Source organism: Stegodyphus dumicola, chromosome 1, assembly GCF_044657685.1.
Source record: "Stegodyphus dumicola isolate Sdum_Otavi_A_Nest chromosome 1, ASM4465768v1".
Lineage (NCBI taxonomy): Eukaryota > Metazoa > Arthropoda > Arachnida > Araneae > Eresidae > Stegodyphus > Stegodyphus dumicola.
In genome coordinates, this window is record NC_140768.1 from 249641999 (window position 1) to 249669558 (window position 27560).

Here is a 27560-nt window from a genome sequence, read left to right on the forward strand (position 1 = left end):
TGGTTTAAGTGCAAAGAACATGATATTCAATAAATAAAGGTAACACACAAAACGTTAAAAATCGCTCCTTTGGACGTAATTTAAAATCTGAAGCCTTTCAGATTTTTTTTTATTATTATTATTTTTATTATTATTTTACTGTTATCTTGTGCAATATTGGAGTTAGATGAATATATTTTGGACATGATACAGTAGTCAAACTAGCTTTAGATAATTATCAAAATATTACTAAAATTGCAAGCTCAATTATTATTGTTTAAAATAGAAATTAAAACATTTTTTTTTGTTTCGTTTTAAGGCAATACGTGCCAAAGAATTTCCTTCTAAAAGCGATTCCGCGAACAGACTAGCTGCATGGGCGTTTTCGTGGTCTTCCCCATGGTGTAGCACGTATAACGAGTTTCTCTTAACAAGTCCTCCACGAAGGCATTCCAACCCTTAGAAGCTCAGAGGCTATGCTGTTTGTTTTATTGCCATAATCGCATAAAACAAAAACAAGCTCCAAAACAGAATAACCACTTTAAAAACCAGTTATTAACAACGTTTTCTTGGAAGACAAGAATACTGTTGTAAAAAGTTAGAATAGTGCATTTATGGCAAGAATAACTCTTTTTCTCCAAGCATCCATTTGCCCACCAGCGGCCGAGCGGTAAAGACGCTGAACACTGGTAGTTCGGTCCGAGGTTCGAATCCCGCGAACGGGCTGGCTGCATGGGCGTTTTCGTGGTTTTCCCCATGTGTAACGTGTATACGAGCCAGTTTCCCTTAGAAAGTCCTCCACGAAAGGCATCCCTACCCATAGGCAGATAGCCCTAGTGTGCTTTGCCATAATTAAATACACACACACACACACACACACACACCAAGCATCCATTTCGTCATTGATAGAAGAATAATTCCCCTATCTAAAACTCGAAAATTATGTATGCATTTATTTCGATCAATATTATTTTTAATGTGATTTGATAAATTAAACGACATAAAGTATAGAAAATGTAAATAAATACCAAACTTGAATAAAAGTAGTTTTTATATTCATAAACTAAAACTTAACAGCTAAATAAAAGGTTGACAGAATTAGTTTTCTGTTAGCAACAAACTTCCAAAGCAACGGAAATGATATTATATGAGAACAAGTTTTTAATGAAATAAATATGTTATATTATTAAACGAGGCGTAATTACATCTTAGATTCTGGCCACCGGATTTCATTTAATATTTATTCATTCCGTTATTTAAATTAGAAAAGACTTTTTTAATTGCAAAATTTCCATTTTTTGCATCTTAAAACATAGTATAATGCGCTTTTGTGTGTAAGTATTTTATGAAATATCTGGCTCTGTTACCATGAGTTCCGCAGAAGCTAAAATACTTGTAGCAAAAGGATTATAAAACAATAGTAAAAATATGGTTTCATCATTGGACAGAAGGTTTTACACTTTTTAAGCAAGCTGAATGTAAAGTAAATGACCTTATCCTTTTTTTATATATATAAATTTAAGCCGATAAATCTTTTAACACAAGATATGAAAAATGCTAAATATAGCTTCAGCTGTATCCAATTGCCTCTCTTATTCTCCTAAAAACATAAGAAAATATCACAGATTCAATGACTAAGCGTCGGAGAATCAATCTTAAAAAAACTGAAAGGCGGTAAATTTATTTTATCGACTAAAACTGAAAGCGCTGTCATCAGGTATTTGAGTTCTGAATTCACAGAATATTGCGGGACGGAAAGGAGTTATGCGGATTTTTTGTTAAAATAATTCAGATCATTCTTAAATCAATATATTACGTTTTTGAAATACTTCAAAATGCCAGCAAATTTAGGTAAACATTGTCGTATCTCACCAAGAACTAGAAGATTTCAATAAGCAATATCTCATGCCCTACTCAAGGTATTTATCATATTTTAAGATTATGTACAGAACATTAAGATATTGAGGCATGACAAAAATACAAAATACATAAAATTATAAATAAGTCCACACGAACTAAAAATACAAACAAAATATACATAAAATTCAGAAAACATAATAAAAACAAATAAAATGCAAATAAAACGAAATATAGAATAATACAGAATGAATAAAAATCAAATAAAAAGTAATACAGAAAAAATAAATCTAATATACAGCAATAAAAACAAGAATAAATAAAACACAACCAAAAAAAAAAAAAAAAAAGATACACAAAAATCATAGCAAATAATTGCTTACACATATTTACAACTTTATTTTTAGTAGGTTGTTTCTTATAATATTTTCACCCTTCTGTTAAAAAATTTTGTTTCAAATTTATAACAGGATATTCCTTGTTGTTTGCCTTTCTGTATTTCTTGACTTTAACATGACCATCTCCTGAAAGGAGAAAAATTGGAAGTTATTTTAATCTGTAAACAATGTTAGCAAAAGAACGCCACTTTCGTAACTGATATCGTTTTACAGTTTTCACAAACTAAACCTGTCATTCTGAATATTGATATATTAAGTTAATTTTTTAACCCAAATTCAAATCTACTTTGAAAATATATGTTCTTATCGAATAGAAAACTCGCACATTTTGTCTAAACGAATGTTGTTTGCACTACTCACTGACTTTTTTTCCTGAGAATTAGCTATCAATAATTTATAAAAAGAGCACTAAGAAGTCAAAAAATTGAAGAAATTTCTATTAATGGTTCATTTTATCGTATACTCTAGAAACTATATAAAATGGTCCAAACATTCTTGGTACATCAAGAATATTAGTAGAAAATTATAAACTTTAAAAGCGCAAAGGTTTCAAAATAAATAAATAAATAAATAAAATAGTTAAAAAAACTCTCTCCCAGTCAAAATAAACTGTTGCAAAATTATTTAGCTAAATATTTTAATAACTATTACGCCTCAAATTTCCTATTTACATTAAAGTTGTAAAACACTATGGATTTCCTGGTGACTACGGTTTCCAGTTTTGATCCTGACAATCAGGCTGGCCCCGTCAGTGTTTATACATGAATTTCGTCATATGTAATATAAATACTAATGGTTCCCTTAAAAAGACCTTCACAAATTCTCTCTTCTGTTAAGGGAGTCTAATTCACAAATTCAAATAAACAAATTAATACGAAAGATTTCATGTGAGGAAAAATCAGGAATCACTCTTCCCATCAGATGAATTTGTAGATTTGCTCAATCTCAATACTTATTCTTTCTTTCTCCAACAATAATACTTTTATATTTTTTATTCTTTGATAATGTTAAAGGGTGCAGATTGCAAGTAATAAACATTACGGAACACAAGACACACAGATCGCAGGCAACTATATCTATTTCGCAGGGTAGTTAGGCCGTAACTGAGTATTGGCTAATAGGCTCACAAGATTAATAATGAACTTTTATAGTTTTCTCGTTCACGAATAGCCTTTTTTCATAAAAATGACGAGGGATTTTCATCGTGCTATCCTATTATTGCAAGACCTTTTGATCACACAAGTATAATACATAATATTAGAGTGTTTTTTCATGTTTTACTCTTTTATAAAAGTATAACTTAATAAAAAAATCAAGAACACAATAAGTGTAGTTTATGTTTTATCGAATCATAATTTCAAATTTTAATTATTGCATTCCATCAAGTATCAGGTATCGGGCTCAGGGATCAAATAAATTATATCCTGAATCATTTTTTGTTCAAATTCTAGAGGTTATCAGATATAGCAAGGTCCTACTTGTTAAAAAATATTTCAATAAAAAGACTCATAACAGCCACTTGATAGCTTAATTTGCTTAAAAAGAGGTTTGATTAGTTAAAAGTACCTTCAAGATTTTATAACAAATCTTAGAAGAAAATATATTGGAAGAAATGGGGAAACAGAAGACAGCAAATATGTTATAAGTCAAAAATAGAAAGATAAACTTTGCAGTTTCTAAGATCTAACTCTGTATTTTACAGACAAGGAAAAGGGGGAAAAAGTTGATTGCGAAGGTTTATCAAACGACACCAGCTATATTAAATTTTTTACTGAAACAAATATATATGCAACGGAAAAATTGGAAATCTGATTTGAAATATAAATTTAGGCACAATTTAGCCTTATGATAATGTACATCTTTAGAAAATCTTTATGCATTTCTCTGATGACAATTACTGGCTATCTTACTTATTTTTTAAATTTGCACATGTTTTTAATGAAACAATTACATTCTTATCCGTTGCAAACGGGTAGCTAGTACTGATACTATACACATGTAATTTGATAACGCTTATTGTTTGCTTAAAACTAAGCAATAAAAGCAACCTTAGATTGGCATACATTTTGAATAAACACTTTCAATTTCAAGAATGATCATATTTAATTCGTTTTGTCTCAGCAAATTTGTTTCTGAAAGAGGGACCTAATTTGATCGCCTTCGATATTATTTTCAGGTTCCTTTTTAGTCTAAATTTACTTTTATATCAGCATATTTCTCTTTCAAATATATTATTTACACAACATGAACTACAAAGAAATAATGTATTTTCTTTATATAATGCATTTTCTTCTATGAAGAAAATACAAAACGAAGTACTTTTTCCCATAAAAACACTTTTGGGTTTGGTTTATTTAATGAAGAATTTTGTAAGGAAAACTGGCTCGTATACACGTTACATATGGGGAAAACTACGAAAACGTTCATGCAGCTATCCCGTTGGCCTGCAAGCGAATCCAGATTAGAAGTACCAGTGTTCAGCGACATTACTGCTCGGCAGTGGTGAACTAAACACTTTTTGTGTATAACACTTAAGAATTTAGGAAAGGATAAAGCTCTAATGTATTTTCCCCAAATGTATGTTTCATATTGTTTCCTTTCCACCATTTCTCGGCCCCAAATGTATGTTTTATATTGTTTCTTTTCCTACATTTCTCGGCTCACTGTAGTGCCATTACGTCAAAATGCTCCGTTATCTAATACGTGCAAAACGTACTTGTATTTTTATCAGTAATTTTCTAAAATTACAAAACAAAGTGCAGCCCTTTTATGATGAACTAAATTTTCTGAGTTTGGAAAAATCTATGTAACGACAAGCATTGCACATTCGTGAATATAACGATAGAGACGTATGCAGTAGATGCATTTAGAACACATGTAATACGCCTTTGTGCTAAAGATTATAAGGTATTTCTCCCGCTTTGTTTGCATGCCTTCGTGGTGTAGAGGTCAGCACGCTCGGCGCGTATTCGAGAGGTCCGTAGCTCGAGTCATGGCGAAGGCGTTGCTCAGTTTTCCTGCCTCCTGCTTTAAAAAATACCTAATGACTCTATAAGACTTCCATAAATATGTAAAGTGTTTTGCAGATAAATAAATGAAGTGTTTGAGTTGTTTACAGACTGTGTATGTCTAGAGGTCCAGTCCTTGCAAAGAGCAAATTAGAGTAAGTAAAAAAATATTATATCATAGCAAGTTTTCAAACTTTTTTTGAAGGAACAAAATATTAAATTTAAACAAATACTTTTCTTATATGCCATATCACTAAGCTAAAGAAATCGAAAAATATTAATATTAATTAAAAACGATATTAAATATGTATCAAATTATGTATTTCGTGTATACGAACAAAAGTGAATTAATCAAACATTCTCGATAGATTTTCAGAATTTTTCATCCCTCATCATTCGCAAGCTTAAAATCTTTCTTCCAGATATTTTACATGAAAATTCTGCCATAGTTCTTTATCGCATTTGTTACCACAATGCCAACATTTCACTGAAATTTAATATTTAAATGAAAGTGTTTTAAACATCTAATTTATTTTTTAAAATTTTATTTCATTTTTTATCATAACAGATTTAGAATTGTATTTAGGTATATAAAGCAATACATTTTGTTTTCTGTTTGGGGGTAATAACTGACTTTTCCCACTGAATATTTAAACGTTTTCTATGCCCCGATACATTTTTGTCATCGTATGTACTCAAGATTTGTCTCCATCTTGCAGGGAGTATAATTTTCTGTTTTAACTTTGAGAGGAAAGACAATTATTTCTCAAGAATAATCATTTATACATTACAGGGCTAATCTCAAACATACACTCGGAAACTGTCGGTATATTAGTAAACAAGGACTTTGTTATGGGGTTAAGTGATAAGGTTAGGCATTTAGCAATAGTAAAAATCATGTGGATTTGCCTGAAATTATTCTGGGTCATAACTTAATGTAACAAAATTAAGAAAGCAAAAATATCTGTTGAATATATGACACACAGCTGTTTCTTCAAAACTGCAAGGCGTCGGGACACACTGACATATTAAACTTTTGTATTACATTCAGTATCCGTACTCGGCTTAGACTAATCATGCCTTCGTATTTCAAGCAATTTCATCGTTTAAAAATCGTGTCGATACCTAAATTGACGCGAGGTGGTCGGGCCTTGAAACCACCAATTTTCGAATTTTTTTTCTCCTCTTCCTTCCGAAATTTTTGAGTGAAAATCAATTGATTACTGATCTTTTACCTCTAAATAACATAAAATGACTGCAGAATTATACATATTTTAGGTCTTAGTACTTCAAATCGGATGCCTTTTAAAATTCGTTTTCAAAGAGAAAAAATAACTTCCTTTTATTAATATAAACAATTTTAAATTTCAAAAGTTATTCATCGCACATCATGACTTTTATCATAAAGTAAAAAATAGCAATAATTAAACTGCATACTTAAAAAAAAAACCTATATATGTATGACATTTGCTTTGTGGTTTCAGGCCGCGACCACTGCACCATTAGAGGCTCGGTGGTCGCGCCTTGAAACCACTGCTCTTCACAATGGCGTTTGCTTGCTTCTCAAATAGGAATGCTTATTTTTACCCGGATATAGATAAGGGGTTTTGAAATCACAGAGTTATTTTATTACTAAACAATACATGCACCTGCCCAGTAAAAAGGCCTTTCTTTTCCAGAGACTTTTCTTTGACCTCAACACACTTGCTCCCCAAGCTAGTATTGCGATTTTATAAATTATTTAATGTGGTTTAAATCTAATGTAAATATACTTTGCTGTAATTAAAAATAGAAATCGCATAAAGTTTTATTTAAATTAAAAATATTTTCTGAATATTTTGGGACGAAATACGAATAAAATAAATATGAATGGGAAACGAATGATCCGTATCAAAGCCAAAAAGACCAAGCCTCTCCTCATTAACATAAAAAACCACAAATTGCATGTGCCAGATGAAAAGAAACTAAATAACGCTGGGCATACACCAGTGAAATTTAGATCCAATCAGTGTACATTTTGTAGCACAAGGAAGAAACCTCATAGAAGAAGATACATGTGGCGAAACGTGCAATGTGGGCATGCATGTACCAAAAAGACAAAACATGCTTTGAACAGTGTCACAAAAAATATTTGTTCTTTGAAATTTAAAAAACAAACTGAGTATTTTTTAATCCTTATTTTACTGAGTTTTTTAATCCATGTAGCCAAACGTCCTTATTATATAGGTACTTTCACTGCTATAGAAAAATTACATAAATGTTTATTTTTTTCTGACGATTTACTTTGTAAAATAATGCAAAAAATATATATATTATATATTATGCAATTCCTACATGAATTTTGTTTTAAATTCTAAAATTTCGTCATTTATTGGAAACGCACACGGAGAAAGGTAAGTTTTTTTTTTTTCCTACTTACCTCGGTAAGTTTCAGAGTCCTAGACGCGCGGTGGTTTCAGAGTGCGACCACCACCCACAGAACAATGGGCAAGATTAGATGTTTTTAAATTCATATATTATTTGTCTCTAGGATCATAATATTCAATTTCTAGAGTTTTTAGTTAAAAACATTGTAAAAATAATATCGCGCGCGTCAAAGGGTTAAGAAAAAAATAAAGTGTACAGTTTCTGCGAAGTTAACTGTTAAAACCTTAAAAAAAAATTATCTTATGCTTACTATCACAGTAGCATTAATAGCTTGGAAAATGTTTTGGTAACATAATGGATGGCTGTCATCTGCTAAACCATAACTCCATTACATACTTATAATATCACAGCAGTAAACGGTATGAATAATTTAGAGTGCAAATTTTTTATATTTTCGTAACTAATGCTGAATGCTATCATATCCTCAGATTTGAAACCGACCTCCTGTCACGTATTGTTGCTTAACTATTTCCAACTAAACAAGCTGTATAGTTTTCCGTGAATAATAAATGGCATCAGCTACAAACACTGGCAACTGACAAAAGAAAGGATTATTTAGACTTCAGCATTTCAGTACCTCCCCCGCATTTACACTCACTAGCTGTAGTTTTAATCAACTAAAAAGCCCTTTGCTGAACTTATGAGATGATTGCTGCAAAAGAGTAGATTATAACCACCAATAACTGTTGTCATTCAGCTGTTGCTAACTGCTTCATTTTGGCAACGTAGGTGGTTTTTTGGGTGGAGTCATGTTAATGGTTTTTCACCTGAAGATAAACACTTCTAGTACAATTAGAAAATGTTTTCACTGGCCATTGATTTAGCATAACGTATTTTCCGGAAAGGGTTAAGTATATTTTGATCATATATGATATTACGTATCATAACATGCTTATGATCATAAAAAATATCAATTACTGATTTTATGTAAATACCGCGGATCAGAATCTTGAATACAGAGGCTGATGGCACATTTTTTAGACAAATTTCATTGCATTTAAAGAAATATTTTACCTAATTTTACCTAATTTTTTGTATTTTACCTTATTTTACCTAATTTTTGTATTTTAAATGTTCTATTTCATAACCCTTATTCTTTCCTATCTTTCTTGAACTTATATTCCAAGACAACAAAGTTTTTTTTTTTTTTTTTTAAATAGCAGAAAAGGTATTTTATCCCATTCCTCTTCAACAGCTTCCCAAAGTCCAAGGAGGGTTGTAGGTCGACGTCTGGACAATCCGCTTTTTTGGAAGTCTATGAGAGCAAAAATCCGTGGATTACACATCAGGAGATTTAGTACAGATATGATTGAAAAGTATGGCCTTGGTACACGTTTCTTGTTTCGTTTTGTTCCCAGAAATTAACAGTGAATTTTGATGTGCGGCTGCTTGCTTTGTCTTGATGCAACTCTACTGATTGATAGCACTGTGGGTAAAGAGAAGGTATTTCGTATTTGCAAAATGGATATAAAATATGTTTATGATAATACGTGAAGTTGGCCTTAACAGTTTTCTGCGCTCTCTTTAATTTTCTTTTCTTTTCTTTTCTTTTTTTCCTTACTTACACTATTAATTTGTTTATCATTTACATTTAAGAAGCGGACAAGTCAGGAAATGAAACAGAGAAATTGAGACTAAAGTTTTCATCTAGGTTATTTTATCAGTTAAGTAATAAAAAGGTTTCTTCTCTTTTGACTAAACGCGATGTGGAATTAGCTGGATTCGAAAACCATTCTGCATTTTCCCTGAAGAGTCCATAATGAGATTCGAATTAGGCTACTTTACCATTTACGGCTTTTTTGTATTTTTTGTATTTTTGCTTATGTCTTATATAACTTTGTACTTCTATTCAAATGTTTTAAGATAGCTTTAATCAACATATTACTTACAGTTTGATTTGAGTTTTAAATTCGCTTTTTTTGTACGTATTCTAGTGATAATTTCATATATCTTGTATTTACACTTTTAATTGCACTTTATTCTAACTTGTGTTAAAATTATTCCCCGAAACTGCTTTAAAGCAAATGTATGAAGAATATTCTTTTTACCTTATTTTTGCAGCTCAATGAGCAAAATTCTTGACCACAAAGGTCTTTTTTAGTTGATTCTCCTTTCCTAAATTATATATATATATATATATATACACTCTGTTACTCGCTTATTTTTTTATTTTTTAGTAAATTGTGCATTTTTGGTGTAAAAATTATTGAATTATGTTGTTCTTAACTTCCAGTCAAGGTGTTTATGCCTTTAGTTAATCTGCATGCAATAGTTGTAGAATTAAAGAATTATCAACAATTTAAGTGACGTTTAAGTGCGGCTAAGTCTATTTTTTAGCAGCCGTATTTGTTTACATTTGAAACTTAGCAGAATAGAGAATTATATATGTTTCTGCACCTTCAGTGTCTTTTTGCCGCATGAGACCAAAAGTAAAGTTTCAATTTTGTGCACTGAACTAACAGCCTTCTTGCCCGCTGGCCGAATGACTGGTTTTCGAGTATAAACTCTAAATTTACTTGTACAAATTGTTTTTTAATTGTTTCAGTTGTATTTGGTGTTTTATATTTTTCTATATTTTTCATTTTTTAATAAAGATATTTTGAGGATTTTATGCATTTTTGCCTTGTCGTGAAGTGAAAACTAAACTAATTGACTGAGAAATATATCTCTAATTAAATTCGACGAAGTAAGTTTAAGTGAAATGTAGAAAAAAATGTCTGAATTTTAGTAGGCCATACAAGGAAGTCATGTGGCGTCCACATCATATTTTTAAATAAATAAATACAACTGATTTTCTTCGGAAAGAGCACAAACGTCACCTTCTGTCCATTGCTTGTTTAAAATCGCCGTTTTGCATGAAAACTAAATTGTCAGACAGTAAATAATAATTGAAATTAACTGCTTTATTTGAAAAATAAAGTTGCAGTTAAAAAAATTTTCCAAGCAGACGATGTTTTGTAGCAAAGCTAAGTCGTCTAAAAATGTGCGAACAGTCGCACCTTTATTACTCATTTAAAGTGCTTATGTTTCGGACTGTAAAAAGGACTTTATATACATTTTCTTGTTTAATTTCACGAAAATAGAAAAGTGAGTTTAATGTTTCAGAATAAAGAGAGATTTGCAATTTACAGCAATAAAATACAGCCTTATTTACATTCTTTATATCCTACAGTATATGTAAAGTTGTCTTAATTTCATTTTTCTGTAGAGATAGGAATAATATCTCACGTACATAAACGTTGGTTTTATAAGAAACGAAAAGGAAATGTAATGACAGAATAGTCCATTGACGGAAAAAATTATGAAAGTTTCAAAAACTTAGATTTTGAAAGAAAAGACATTATGAACGTAACAATGCTATTGGTTAGTTTTATGAGATCAGATATGCATATGTTCAGTTTTTACTATGTAAAATGATTAAAAAATTCAACACCGGAATGCAACTTAATTTTATGTATGTTATCTCTTATTCACAGAAACATTTATTTTAAATTAATTAGTTAATAAAGCTAATAATTTGGAAAAGTAAAATAATATGTTAATAGCATGGAACTAAATATAGCAATAACTGGAAAAATAAAAAAGACAATAACTTGAAAACGATGGATGGTACTTAATATAATATATAAAAATTAAGTATATACTTATATACTTAATATACTGAATATAATATATAATAATTAACTAATAAGTTAAGTGAAGAAGCATTAAGAAAAATATATTTTTGGTAAAACTATTTTAAGACTTTTTTTAGTTGAAAGGGAACATATTTTAAATATATAATTACGTATTTCACTTTATAGCTACATATTCAACATAATTTCAGCCAAAATATTATAATCATAATTTTATTTTCGAATATTTAGTGCACACCGTAAGAGGACTTGAGCAAACAAGATCTGAACAAATCATAAGCGGTTCTAGATAAATTCAAAGCATATTGAAATGGTTAAAATCATTACGGTTATGCAAACTTGATTTTCTTTTTCAGTGAATTTCTATTCAAGAGTCTTCAGGTAAATTTTATCTTCTAATATTGAAATAAATATTCGCTTGTTATCAATTATTTATTTCCTTTCATTCTTATTAAAAAAAACTTAGCTTTTTTATAAGATTTTTTAGATATATTTTGTTTCTTGAAGAAAGTTTCGTAATTAAAAAATAACAATATCATATTAAGTTATATCTCGTACATCACCAAATGTATGATACATAAGTAAATATATGGTATATGCCTACTAGTTTCAATGAATATTTCACCTATGGGCGGCATAAATGTCTGTTATAATGCTTACTTTCTTTTCATACACTATCATACCCTTCGTTTTCTGGCATAAGATCTTAAAAATTGAATACTGAGATAAGTATCCAAACTAAATTCTTAATGCCACAAAACTTTTAACCTAACTATTTTAGAACGGTGCCAAAAAATATGACATCTTGAAGAACACCGCAACAGAACAAAAAACTTTGGGAAAGGGTGTGCCATGTTTTTCCTTGCGTATATTTCATCGACGCAAAGCAAAATAAAATGAAATTTTGTCAATTCATATCCGGACGCATATTTTTTTCTTTTATCCCCTTCTCCGCCGGATGAATTTTCCGGTGGCGAGAGGCCATATTTCCCTTTCCCCAAACTCTGCCTATCCCCTCTTACGTTCATAGGTCGATGTTTTGACAAGTCTGAAATACGATGTTTGAATGAATAATGGTCTTACATCGTGGCATCTGTATGGATCTGGAGATGACCTCCATAATGGCTGCAAGTTACTTTTGACAGGAGCTAATTTTTTCTGCCTGCACGTGTGTCTGGAAATATTACCCCGCGAAAGTGCTTTTTCGTGCCATTCCCACGTAGCCAGTAGAGTTTCCATGTCGTTAGCGTTCGTTTATTTTTATTTTAATACCGAAGCTCTAATTCCTGAAAATATGCCAGTTAAAACAATACACAATATAAACTGAAGACTAATAAAAATTAAATAGGCATACTATCTCTAAACGAAAACAAAAATATTCAAAATAATAAATACAAACTAAAATAATAAATAAATAAAACGAAAAAAACTTTCAAATTTTTATATTAGCCTAGCTGAACATTTCTTACTGAACTAAAAGCCGAAGGGGACAGTATAAACTGTCTACATAAAGCTTCTATGTAAGCAGCTAGTAATTTTACCTTGTTTTTAGTCTTACTGCAAGTTACTGCTACTTTTAGTGAAATTCCATTAAAACAGTTATTTTTTTTTAAAGATAAATGGAAGTAGCAAAGCAGCACATTCGGCATATTTCGCTTCATAAGCTCAGTTAAATAATTAATCTAAAATATAGTGACCCGATAATAAGCGTAAAGTCACGCATTATATACGGAATGATAGGTTACCTTTAAATACACGGTAGATACATACCCTTAAATATATCCTATCAATGAACATTCTGTTCAATTTTGAGTTGCGATATGAAGTATGGAGATTTCAGACAAGTATTTTACATAAAAAATCTTACCTAGGTTAGACATTGTATGTTCTCAGATATTTTTCGCCTTATCTAGCATAATGTTGTGGATTTTTTTTTAATATACCTATTTTCACTTTAACGGAACTTCCGAATTTTAGAATGTTTCTCTAAATTTTAAAAATATTTGTTCCAAACAGTGATATTTTTCATCTATAATCAACTAATAAGTTGATTTGCTCGTGGATTTTGCGGGTGCACGAGCTTTAATTGAAGCAAATATCAGAAAGAGTTCAAGAAAAAAAAAGATATCTAATGCCTTTGATAGTTCTGAAGATGATTGCACGTTGGAAGACAGATTGAACGGTGATGAAAACAATGACAGCAGTAACAATGGCGAAGACATTCAAACTTTAAAATACAGTTAACAATTCAGACACAGATAACAGCTCTACCAGCAGTGAATGATTTCAGGAGTAGCAGTGGAACAATAATAAGAAAGGACGGGCTTCAAAACACAGGGAAGTAGAAATAAAGGTTTCTTAATATCCTAATATAATTGTATACAGGGTGTTTACAAATGAATGGTGCACGTTTAAAAATTGATAATAGATCGATGTATTATTTTATTGTAATTATTTAATATCCTAATATTATTGTATACAGGGTGTTTATAAATGAATGGTGCACGTTTAAAAATTGATAATAGATCGATGTATTATTTTATTGTAAACCTCACAGCATAAGCAACGGCAACTGTACAAATTTTTGATTCATTAATCATAATTCTTCAATATGTGCACCCTTCGTAACACAACACACATCCGCACGGTAATCAAGTTCTTCCCATATTCGGTATAGCATGTCCGTCGTGATGGTCTGCAATGATGCTTTATCCCATCCCACACGTCCTAAACTGAAATGGGCATTAGCAGTACATAAACTCGGTCTTTAACAACCCTCCCCCCCCCAAAAAAAAAAAATCACCCTGAACTATAATTACAGATCTGGACACCTCAAAGCTGAGCACAAAGAAAACTTTTTCCTATTGCGACGCCATTTTGGAAACAGACACTTAGGTTGCGCAGTAAGCATGACAAGCAAACAACAGGTAGCGGATCAGAAAACTTGGATAGTTTTCAGGACTTATAGTATAGGTTTTACCACGGGGGAGTTACCACATCGATCTATCATTAATTTTTAACACCGCATCAGTCATTAATAAACACCCTGTACTATGTAAGGAATGAGCCTTTTACCAATTGTAACTCGTGGATAATCCTCAACAAGACTTTAAGCAACTTAGGACTGTAAGCAGTATGTCTTTAAAAGTATTATAGAGATAATTGCACGTTGGAATGAATAATGAAGAGTATAAAAGCCTCTTTACTCTAAAAGTCTGTAAGATGAGTAGAAGCCACACCTGGTGATTGCAAATCAGCTAGCATTTATGGCGAGAATGCAAAAAGAAATTCAATGCAAAACTAAATCTAAATAAATAATAGCCAAAGGTCAAGCAGAATTTAAACCCGAAGTTGGCTTTTAAAGATTTAGCGTGAAATACTGTCGACAATTATAATGCAGGGCAGAAAACAGTAAATCTGATCTTAGAGTAACACACCTAGCAACGTGGCCTTCAAATAGGCAAACCACGCTTTCGTCTAAACCATCTCAATGCGTTAAATACGTGCGAGATAATTTGCATTTTGAAGGAAGAAGGGAAGAGAGATGTAAAAGTACAAATTCTTAACTAAAAATAACTGATTCAGAAGTCAAACAACAAAAATCAGCGTTATAATCAATCACCGCTGATTTTTGTTGTTTGACTTCCGAATTAGTATTTGTTCGGCGTGTTATTATGTCTTAAAAATAACTGGTTAAATAAATTAAATAAACTCTAAAACTATTTTAAATGGAACGTAGGTTTCTTTGAAGATACTGATACTGTATGCTACCGGTAGTTTATTCATGAATACTTTCCGTTTGTAATATGCTCACTGTAACTGCGACCTTGGAAAAATAAATTATTGCCGTAATGTTCCCCGCTCAACTTCGTGCAATAATATTCGTAAAAAAGGGAGAAAATATGCGAGTAAATACAGTAACTATTGTAAGTATGTAGAATGTTTAATTTGAAAAATTCGCATCAAATATCTATTGTTGGAAAATTTATGGATGTAGAATAGACTGGAATTAATTAAACAGAAGAGATTCTAAAATATGCAATTGATTAGATTTTTAAATTTATTTAGTTGAAAAAAGTTTTTAATAGTTCATACGTTCCCTCGTTTTCCTACTAGTTAATTCTATTGTAATAAAAATCTATTCAAATATTATCATTGTTTTGAATGTAACAGCGCTTCTAAATTTCTGGTTTCTTTTATATCTTTTATTCCCTAAACCCTATCTTAATTTAAATTCTATTAATGATATTTCTTTAGAATAATTTGAATTAAGTACTCGAAAGAAGATTCAGTAATGGTCTCTAAAGCAGAATTCTGTGTTTCATTAAAATATGATTTTGGGATTTCGCAAATATTATGAAAACACCTTTGTTGCGACTTTCTGCAAAATGTACTTCTACTGCTAAAATATATTTATTTTGAATAATTAACTGCGCTACATGTTTGGTATTAAATTTAACACTAAATAAAAAATATACAAGTATTCACTCACCCCTTTTAGCTCTTTTAAAATGTCCGATTTTGTTTACAGTGATTTATTACTACAATAAATTACGTTCTCCACGAATAACGATGTATCCATTGTGTTTCAAATGTATCCGTTGATGAAAAAGCTGTGAATGAAGTATCCGTTGATGGAAAAGCTGTGATGTACTTACCTAAGGAAAAAAAAAAAAGAAAAGAAACATAGTTAGTACAGTTTGAATCCAGATATATTTTCGAAATATTTTATTTGCTTTCTACTTTGAACATGTATTTACTGAAAGAATCCTAAATGCAGAACCAAATTAAAGCATTTTTTATACGTTACATTCTGAACGCTAAGCATTTAAAATATTTTGCGTTTGTAAAATTAAAATCAAATTTTATTTAAAATTATTTCATTTCTTGGCTAATAATGGGCTGAAATATAACAGATTCAAATCATATATTGTCATTTTCTGTTATAGATGATGACACCTGCCGTTGAAAATTTGGAAACTTGTATGATATTAAATGCTAAAATAATTAAATGCAAAATGTTGATTTACAGCGAGAAAAAAAAAAGAAAGAAAGTAAAATGTATTATTATAGATTTTGAATAATGTAACATAAAGTGTTCGGAAAAGTGAGGTTCTACCGAAAACATAAGACTACAGAGGAAAGTCTATTTTACATCGATGTAAATGGCTGTCTCACAAAATTGGCGGGATATCGTTAACTTGATGATGGCTTCGTCGACGAAAAGCGGGATAAACTATCTTATATACTCCTCCTATAGGGATTAGAGGACCCACCTGCCAAATCCTTTTAGGGACGAATTATCGTCCACACCTTTCAGTTCAGATGCCACTGTAGGATTATTTAGAATTTTTCAAAATCAGGAAATTAAAGAAATCCGCAGTACCCTAGCCGAGATTCCAATTCCAGGTCTTCTGACTGCACGTCGAGCATGCTTCCGGTTACACTATGAAGGCATACGGAAGGGAGGGAGAAATATCTTATAAATTTAATGGCTTATATAAACCATACATTAAAATACAAGAGCATTCTTTCTTAAAAGCCTCCATGTGGAGATCTGATTATTATTACAGCAGATAAAAAATGTTTTGAACACACATATTTTACGGTGGGCAAAAACTAATATTTTCCACTAATCCATACATATTTCGGAAAAAACTGTAACAATAACACATTGGGACTAAGTGATGTAACATGTCTTGGACTTTTAATAAAATATATACATGTGTTATAGAATGTTTGTTATTTTCAAATGAATAGGTACAAAAGATGAACAAATTGTCATATACGAATATAATGCAGTTTTTGTGGTTTTCTTAAAAAGGTATATTCCGCTTGACGAATTTTTTCTTACGCCGTCTTGCTTTTAGAAGATATTAATTAATTTTTACAACACATTGCTTTTAGAAAAGAACCCTATTAATCCATTTTACAGTCAACGAAAAACACCCCAAAAGGATATTAACTTTTAAGAAAAGAAACTAGGGGAAATATCATTCAGCATATATTTTACAAAAGTTATTGAAGATATCTCACTTAAAATCAACACTTAAAAACTTTCGCGCAAACAGGTTTGGTGATGCTTCATTATTATTGTTTTTAGTATGCCAATCCATCGAAGTTCTAATTGTAATGAAATATTTTAGAAACAATTCATGGTTTCAAAAAATACCTCTTACATGTTCTGCTTAAATTGTACATTAAATTCTATGTCACCAGTTTCTCTATCAAGCATCACACATTTGTAATCTCTATATTATAGGTTTCTTATTGTCAATAAATATTTAAGTTTATTTTATACCTTCTAAGCCCGTTATCGTTTCCTTTTTTCCCAATGCATTGAACGTGGAAAAAAATGTGCTTTTATTACTCCTTGAAACCTCAATATTCTTATATATCCATCGTTTTGATAAAAAGCGCCCCAGAGCATAAACCAGCAAAGGTGGAACTACCTCTTTATATAATCCATAACTGGTCAGTGCAGGTAAAAGTTTTTTTTTTTTTTTTTTTTTTTACTTTGACGTCTTCTCTGTGCCGAGAGACGTACTTACACACACCCAATCTCTGAAAGTCCCACCGTAAACACACGTTCTGGACTACTTCCCTTCTCTATTTGACGCTTTTTAGGAAGCGATCGTTCCCTCACTTCCTTCTTAGAATGTTCGCATAAAAGACCTTATTACTAGTTCGATATTTGTTTTTTGGTGCTGTTAACAAGACGCGAACAAAGCTATTGGATTTTTCTCCCCTTTTATCGTTTATTGACTTGGCTGCAAGTAACAACTCAACTAAAGAGAGCTATTCTTTGCAGCACTTTTTCCTCTAGTGTTTTTTCTTCCCTTGCAAAGAATTCCTTCACGTTTGCGATTCGCATTGCTTGAATTTCGTTTAATTAACTTAAAGTGTATTAATCTACATGTCCTGACTACGAAATGATCTTCTAAGAGAATCTATCACAATATATATTTGTCCTATTTACTAATATTTACTCATTTACGGTTTCTAAACTATCAAAAGACAAAACAATGCCCACCGTGTAATAGCACTGTGCCTTGCCAAAAAAATATCTAAATTATTATAATGAGTGCGATACAATAAAAAATATCATTTTCACTTTATAGTAAATTTATGTAAATACATTAAGTTAATTTAATTTCAAAATTGTTTTCGAAATAAAACGTAAGATATTGTTATTGTTTGTTGTTAATAACAAAATATAAAATAATTTATGATATGTCATTAAGAAAAAGTATTTGAAAAACTATTAAATGAATCTATGTTTTTAAAGAGCAAATTTTCGACACTATCTGTGCAAATGGTAATTATAAATTTTATACAAAATTGTTAAAATGATTTCCGATAAATCTATATGTATAAAGAAGTGTGTGTGTGTTTGTTCGCTAATAACTCAGTCACTACTATAGCTATCGTCACCAAACTTTCTACAACAGTGCTTTTCTGGATCCTAGAAAAGGTCGACGTCTACTTTTTTCAAAAAAAAAAAAAAAAAAAAATTAAAGATATTAATTAAAAACTCTTAAAACGATAATTTTTGCCCTCATTTTTCCGAGTGACAACAGTGCTTATATCAGCAACAATGGCTGCGTGCCATTGTTGTTGATATAAGCACTATATCAAGATTCTAAGATTATAGCGGTAAAAATTTCGATAGAAAAATAAACGAATTCTCTCTCATATCAGCAACAATGGCTGCGTGCCATTGTTGCTGATATGAGAGAGAATTCGTTTATTTTTCTATCGAAATTCTTATGTGTGTTCCATATCGCTCAAAATAATGATGTATATAGTCTTATTTTTGCTGACCCAAATGGCAATCCATATGTCATATTATTCTATGATTACGTAGTCAGTTGCAGTACATGTATTGAATATTACTTTGCTTCTTTGGCATTTTTTATGCAGTACCATGATGCATCATATTCCTTAGGACCTAATATGCTATTATACGAATTTTCAAATGATGTCATAAGTAAAATAATACGTTACTCTCAATCTAACGTAATTGGCATCGGGTACTTGCGCACAGTTTCCAGTGCGTCTTGCTTATGCAATGTCTATCAGTAAAGCTCAAGGTCAATCGCTTCAAGTTGATGGTATTTCATCTTGGAATACCTTTCTGTTCACATGGTGAGTGGTACGTAGCATGTTCAAGAGTAAGAACTGGAAAGAATTTGTACATTTTCGCTCCCGGTAAAATATTGTACATCGCACAGCTTTACAATAAAAATGTATTTAAGTTAATTTTCTTCTTTTAATAGAAATACCTCATATACCAGAAGAAAAAACCCTCACCCGATTTTGTTACATCAACGATCAATAATTAGAAAAAGATTATAGAGGTATCGTTGTCCTCTCTGTTGATAGATACATCACCTTCAATCTAACTTTACTGGCATCGGGTACTTCCGGTAGTTATTAAAGAAAAGACAAATATAAAAAAGGAGATTCAATAAACTGTCATATCATATTTTTATAATCATAAAGATAATCATCAGATAATCCAAAAAATAATTATAGCCATTATATTGGTTTCGAAATCCGAAATTAATACTAGAAGGGAAAGGATAATACTTAACAAAACGAAATGTTGGTAATTTGATAGTCTTATCAAACTTTTATTCGCATACAACTTTTAAAAATGTATTGCATTTTAATTTTTAGTATGCAGTATTATGTACTTAGCCTTTGACAAACATATAAGCAATCATTTTCATTGTTCCAAGATTTTTCCAGTAGGCCTATAAAAGTTTTACTTGAAATGCTATTTGTATTATTTAAAGGAAGTAATTGATAGTCATTTTTTCCTGTCTATTGGCGCTTCTGAAAATGTAGATGGATTAAAAAAAAAAAAAAAAAAAAAAAAAAAAAACTTTCAGAATTCATAGTACTCTTAAAGAGGCGTTTTTTAAAGTTTTCTTTGTTACCTTCATTTATTAAATATCATGTTCTTCGCACCAAAACCATTATATTCAATTACAGCAATATCATAAAACAATTTAAAAAGAGCGTATCTTATGAATTTCCGATACACACTCTCTCGCGCTGGAGATAATTTTTTTTCCGTACAGCTTTGCTATTGCTCGCTTTGAAATCGTTTAGAATTTTAATTAAAAATTCGTTAAAGTGTTACAAAATATGTAAGAGATAATTAAACCAATTCCAAATCTAGGTTTCCAGATGCCCCTATTCGAGAGGATTACTACATTGTTCAAAATTTGATGCCTCTAGGTATCGTTGTGTTTTCTCAGTGCGAGAAACATACATATATTCGTGCATATTCTTCATTATTCAATTTCTTTAAACATAAGAGAGGACTCTAATTTTTGGTGGCAACAATTTGAAAAGTGAAACGCCGTTCATATTGAAACGAAATTAACAACCCGTCTGGCTAATTATTAAAGAATATAAGGATAGATCGTTAAAAAAATGAATTATACAAATAAGCATACAGGAAGGTACATACACATTTAAATATAAAATATCCATGCTACTGTATGAATTATGCAACTGCTAGTAGCGCAATTTATACGTTACGCAAACAATACTCAAATGAATTTCTTTGAAGTGTTCCTTGTTTCCTTAAATTATTCAGAATTTACATTAATAATTACAATGGATTAAGGAGAAATAAGAAATATCACTGAATGAAATAAATATTAATCTAATGAATAACAGATAAACTGAATAGTTACGTATTATTAACGGCAAGGATATTTTATTGCAAGTTCGTGTAGAAAATAAGTTTTCATGTCATCACGAGATGCCAGACTACTTTGATTAATTTGAGTTTTTCTACTACTGTATTAACACACTTTACAACATATTATCGTGCTTTTCAGTTCTAGATATCTCACAAGTAATGCACTAAACTGTGTGTCATGACATGATAATATATTATATAAATACTGAATTAAAAAAAAGTACTTTAGTGTGTAACTATTCGTCATAAAAATGGTCCCGCTTCACGACATAACTTTCGTGTACATAATCTAAAGTATTTTCTCTGAAACAGAAATTACAGAAAAACTTATATCATGTAACAGTCCTTACATTCCTAAAAAATTAATTTCATTCGTGCAGACTAATGAATATAAATCGAAACCCATGGACAAATCCAACTTCCGAAAGGGAAATGATAGTAAGGCATTTTTCTCGGGTTTATTAACTAATTTTTTTAGAATAATAAACTTCACTGGTTTAATGCCTAAAACCTGCGTTGTTTGCTGAAATCTCGAAAATTAAATCAGCAGTTCTACTTTGTACACTACATACAATTCAAAATGTATAATTTATTATATAGGATAAATAAAATATCGAGAGTTTAGTTATTCATATTTTACATATAATGCAACAGAATTGATGTTCGCAACTTTAATCATAAGGGAACATGGCAAAAGTAACAACTTTTATAATATAATGCTTAGTGAAATGCGAACCCATAAATACGGAGAATATGGGAAATAAAAAGTCGTTTCTGTCACGGATATTTACAAGAAGTAGTGTTTGATACATTTAAGAATTGCTTGTCGCCCACTGGGATAATGGTTAATGACTCTGACCACCGCACCGAAAGGCCCGGGGTCGAATCTCGGAGAAGGCATGGATGTTTGCAAACGTATAGTGTCTATGCGGCAGCGAGCGCTCAAAATATGCGGCAAGTCGAATGTCCTCTCGAGAGATTGGTGGTAGAAGTGGGGTTGGAGGCCCTCAGACTCGACCTTTCGTGGTGCTCTCCTTCGAAATTGGGAGGCGGAAATGAGCAGATTCTGTCATCTGTATGATGTCGAAGCCTCCTTCCAATAACAAGCGAAATCTTGGCATAATCTTGTCCCGATGAATTTCGTGGGCTTGCTTTGATTTCATATAAGTGCGATTAGTCACAACAACAACATGAACTATTTGAATGAACAACCAGCAAAATATAATATTTGCTTTACAACGAAAACACTTATTGTTTAGGAGATCCAATTTGACTCGTCTGAAGACAATGTGGGCAAAATTAGCAACGCTGCTATCGAAAATCGAGACATGCTGGATTTCATTCAGAGAGTACGTCGATCATTTCGCCGTTGTTCGCATGCATGTAACGCAGTTGGTGGACTTTCATTTAAATAATTCTTGTAAACAACAGACGCAATTTATTGTAAATATCCACGATAAGAAAAAAGTATTTTTTTCATTCTCCATGGCTTTGGTGATCCCCTTTTTTCCGCATTCCTATTTCCATTCCACCAGGCATTACGAAAGTTATTATTTTTGCTAAATTCTGTAAACTCAAATATGTGACCGTCAAGCTTATTACAGCCTGTATGTGTTGAGAATTATAGGATATGATTAAGTGATCTCTGTAAGCTAAATTCTACAATATATCTTATCTTGCAGTCGTAATGTTAGTCGACTAACATGTATCAAACTAGAATTTCTGTATTCAAACCGTTCATCATCATCGGGGTTCTGGCAACCGTTATAACTCCAAGAGTGCTAATATTTCCATCTTTGGTACCTGAGACAAATCTTTCATACTGTTACCTACGATGCACTACAAATTCAGATACAGATTACCTCACCTGCCTTCAAATGACAGTGCCTTCAGAATCATAGTCTGCGGTACAACTATGGAAACTCAAACATTAGTATACTTCGTTAGTCGAAATCGGCTTATATATGCTTTGGGAACTATTCGCTCCATTTAAAGTATATACTTATAAATTACCCATTAATGCTGTAATAATCTTTTATTCATTCAATACACATACGTAAGGAAATTCGATAGACAGTAAAATTCGTAGAACAGTGCTATAGACAATATTAATTTTATAAAAAAAATTAGAGTTTTTAAATAATTTAGTTAATAGATTAGGAATGATTTCTATAAACGTTGCATCAAGATCGCGCTTTTACATTTGCTGACATTTGCATTCGTCGTATTTCACGATTTTTAATTCACAAATTGCATAAGATTAAAAAGAATGAAGTTTATAGGCAGACAGCATTAATCAAAAATAGAGCGTCTTTTGTTATCATTAATCTTAGTAACATCGGACTAAGTTATTAAGTTGAAAGCAAAATCGTGGTACATATCTATTATTTTTATCTTAGCGCAGAAAACATTCCAAAATATAATTAATCACATGATTCTTACTGGTACGTTTTTACATTTTATTTACATTCATTCTTGTAATTTGCTATATTAGCATGTAATACGAATATTTTTTTTTTCCTTGAAAGTTGAAAAAAATTGAAAGCTTAATTATTCTAAAGAAGAAACCTCATTACACATCTTACTAGTATTCAGAAACGTATTATTAATGCATTCCCGTTATTATTCAGATAAAAATTACTCTTACTACCATAAATATTTTTAATCTGGGAATGAAATATTCAGGAAATTCATACCGGATTTTTTTTTTTCTGTTTCAAATGTATTCATTTGTAACACCAAACTATAAAATCAGATGGTTAAAGTAACTATAAACTCAGAAGGTTACTAAATATTTTATTAGAACTTAACAATGTTTCGTGTAATTAACAGAACAATTCACCACCTCTTGAGAGATGTTCCAGAGCATAAATGTCGAAGTAAAACGGCAGCAGTTAACATATGCAATTTCCAAAGCAAAGTCTTACCTTAAGCTCTAATTCGGGTCTTATAATCACGCGAACAAACACGACTAGCAAACTGCTAAAGCCCATTTAGGTAGATAAAAAAGCTGAGAGTAACTAGCATACATAAGGTTAATAGTGGCTGACAACAGCTGCCTCTTAACATGATAAACTGTTTTGAAATACATTAACTAATTTTCATTCTAGTGGGAGACGACGAAATTAGAAATGCAGTAAATATAAAAACAATATGATAATGTGCTAATATACATAAAACCTTGCAGTGAAAATAGTTTAAATGCTTTTCAAAATTGATTTTCTTTGCATCACTTTCAAGAGTATGCGGACGTTTATAAAACCTGAAGGAGCCCACCAGCAGCGGAGCGGTAAAGGCGCTGAACACTGGTAGCTCACTCCGGGGATCGAATCCCAGTGATTGGCTGGCTGCATGTGTGTTTACTCTGTTTTTCCCATGCTTAAGGCGCATACGAGGCAATTTCTCTTAAGAAGTTTTCCACGAAGGCACCCGTTTAGTTAGTCAGATAGCCTTCGAGTGTTTTCCCATAATCAAATAATCTAAACCAAGCCATAAAACCTGAAAAGCCAACATTAGAAAGAGGTGATCGCAGGAAATGTAGTAATTGAAGTAATACCCATCATCAGTGAAAGACTTAGAACATATCTCGACAACAGTAGTGCCAATGACATAATTTCAAAAAACGTCACTCAAAACTCTCGAGACTTTGTTGGTCCTGAATTATTGCCGTCTATAGATCTTTTTACATCTGTGTGATCAAGTAAAGAAGAGAAAGTATAGGGATAATAAGACATCTGAAAACGATTTAGAGAATAAACATAATGTAGCTAAGGGAATTCTGCAAGACATGCTTAAAAGTTAGATCCTGAAGTAAAATACTACAGAGTTCTTTGCATTCTGCAACGTTAAACTGTACTTTCATTATTTCGTGTAACATCAGGGCACTGACAGAGGACCTTGTACTATTTTAATGAAAGTAAGAAAATTTTTCTGTTTGGCATACCGAACTACAGAGTACATATCAGTGCGTAAATAGAAGAAAACGTTAAATTTTAAGTAGGATTGGGGCCGTTATTTATAGCATTTTACATGGAGTTTTCAGAATTGGATGAGCTATGTTGTTCTAGATTTTTCACCTGCAAGGCAAATTAATATGCTTTGTCTTTTAGGTAAACCTAGACAAACATCCATAAAAAATAATTGGAAAATCAGAATAGCCGAAATCGCTTAAAAATGGAACAATCACCGTATGCGTTTTTTAACAGGAAATATTCTACCCCGTGCATTGAGTAGGAAAGTCATTCCGTTTTACTGATTATACAAATCACTCACTTTTTTACAGCAGAATTTCCCAACTTTAATAACAGCTTATATTAAATTTAATTCCAGCTTAAACATTTTATGTTCAGTGTGCAGTTCTGAAGTGTTAGGATATGGTCTCTTATTATTAATTCAAACATTCATTTTAAAATTTTAAAATGGCTTTTCTAAACTACTTACCTTTCATTATTCCTGATGAATGTAAAAAAAAGAAATCAACTGAAAATCCTGCAATATACTACTTTCCTTTTATGTATATCTTTAGCAATTTTAATTCATGAGAAAATTAGAGATTTTTAGGGCCTGGATAACTATGCCTATATTTTGAACGTTTTATAGAGAAAAGCGAACTACATTGCTTGTTCTGGGGTTACTTACATGAAAGTAACAAAAACCAAAATCAAGGATTATTATTCTGTTATCGGGACCGGACTGTTATCGGGTATTGCATATATATATATATATACATATATATATATATATATATATATACATGCATGCAATGTACACATAAATCCATATTTACATGCATATATACATACAATTTCTGAATCCGGTCCCGATAACAGAAGAATACCGATTATTCTTTTCTTAAGATACAGATCTAATTATAGTTTCTATGCAGTTTGGAAGAAAACTTATGTTTGAAAATTATTCCAGAATTTATTTCTTAAATGATTAAAAGTAATTGCATTTTAGAAAATAGAAAATAGTGCTACTTGACGGAAATACGTTTTACAGTCTTGTTTGCAAATATCCGTAAATTAATGCACAACCAAATCTTGAAATATTACGTATTATTAGAAATGCGAACATGCATATGACATCACTACAACAAAATAAAACAAATAAAGAACCAACTCTTCTTTTCAAGAAGATAATTTCACATCAAGAAAAATTTAAAGTGATGATTCAAAATTAGTTGCTTATAATTATGAAAATTGTGCAATTCGGTTTACTTGGCTTAAGTAACAATGTTTTTAACTTCACGGTATTTTACAGTAATCTTATAAATGGCTAATAAAAAGAAAATAGCCCCTAAAATAGTTCAAGCAATGAATTTATATATTATACGCAGACAAATACAAACCAGCAACTACACCGTCTCTTGTTTTGAGAAAACTGTCTCAGCCATCAGCTGTTTTATTTCTAAACTTTGATCTCTTAAAGCTTAAATAAAACAACTGACCCTGACCTTAAGAAGAGCATTGGCCTTTTCTAAAGCAATCGGTCCTCAATGTTTTACTAGGTCAAACAGTCTAGACGTAATGATTTTTTCTTTTTACGACTCTCAAGTTTCATTAAAGGAGAAAAGAAAAGATCGGAGTTGCCGAAATATGGAAACTGGAATCCAAATCCTGCAGTAAAACGTAATGAAAGAATGCCCGGATCTTCTTCCTCTATTTACAACGATGTTTCCAAAATTAAGATCAGGCTAAACCCGTTTCGAAGAAGCTCTTTCCTAGGATATGCCCTTCCGAAGTATTTTTATTTTGACGACGATAACGAGTTACATTCTGAAGTAATGAACTGCATCTTGCAAGTACCCTTTAAATGAGTGAATTCTCAAAGGATTTTAATTTACAATTTATTATAAGATTTTTATTTTGAGTTTGTTTTCAAAATTCACCATTGTTAGTCTACAAGCGTATTCTTCATTTACTACTATAAAATATAGTTTATAACTATTAGTGGCACTATGTTCTTAAAAATGTGCTTAACCTAAAACTGAACTTGGTTTCTAAATAAATCTTATGATCGGTAAGCAGTTGAAGTAATTCATCCCTTCTTCCTTTAGGTTACTGAATTTATGTGGTTTGGTTAAATGAAAAAGAGACAATGGCACTAAAAATTTCTTTTTCGAATACATGGAAGACTAATCAGATTTTGAATGTAAACTTGAAATTATTTTAGGCTACGTTAAGTGAAACAGGTCTGTGAGGACATGCGCTGAAGAATGACATTTATCTACACTCTTGCGCAGAATTAACAGAATTTCAAAATTGTGTATATTCTTATGCAAATATTGGAAATCTCACACGTGTCTGTTTGCGGAGCTGTGATAGTGGAAGGGATATAAGCGTACGGAGGTGTTTCCGGCGATTTGTGAGCTCGTACTCTTTCACGATATTCGCCCTGTTCCTCGTAAGAGTTCGGTAAATTTTGTAAGTTATCGGGTAAAATGAGTAGCCACGAATAAAGAGATGACGGAATGAGATGGAGAATTGACAGAATGAGATAGAGAATTAGAGTCAGGCCAATAACGAGCCTGGTG

The 27560-nt window shown here is 31.2% G+C and overlaps 1 protein-coding gene across 2 annotated transcripts in view; it reads right to left on the minus strand.

Moving 5' to 3' along the window:
- Nucleotides 1-1053: 1053 nt before the first annotated feature.
- LOC118188933 (CUGBP Elav-like family member 4) overlaps nt 1054-27560 on the minus strand; it is a 495200-nt gene continuing 468693 nt past the window's right edge. Inside the window, exons 3-4 of one of the 2 annotated variants that reach the window (XM_085827251.1) lie at nt 15797-15962; nt 1058-2360 (exon numbers count right to left, since the gene is read on the minus strand). In XM_085827251.1, coding sequence (XP_085683377.1) covers nt 15846-15962 — 117 coding nt within the window. In that variant the 3' untranslated portion in view covers nt 1058-2360; nt 15797-15845. Of the gene's footprint in view, nt 2361-15796; nt 15963-27560 lie in introns of both variants that reach the window. The other variant, XM_085827258.1, reaches the window with a different exon arrangement.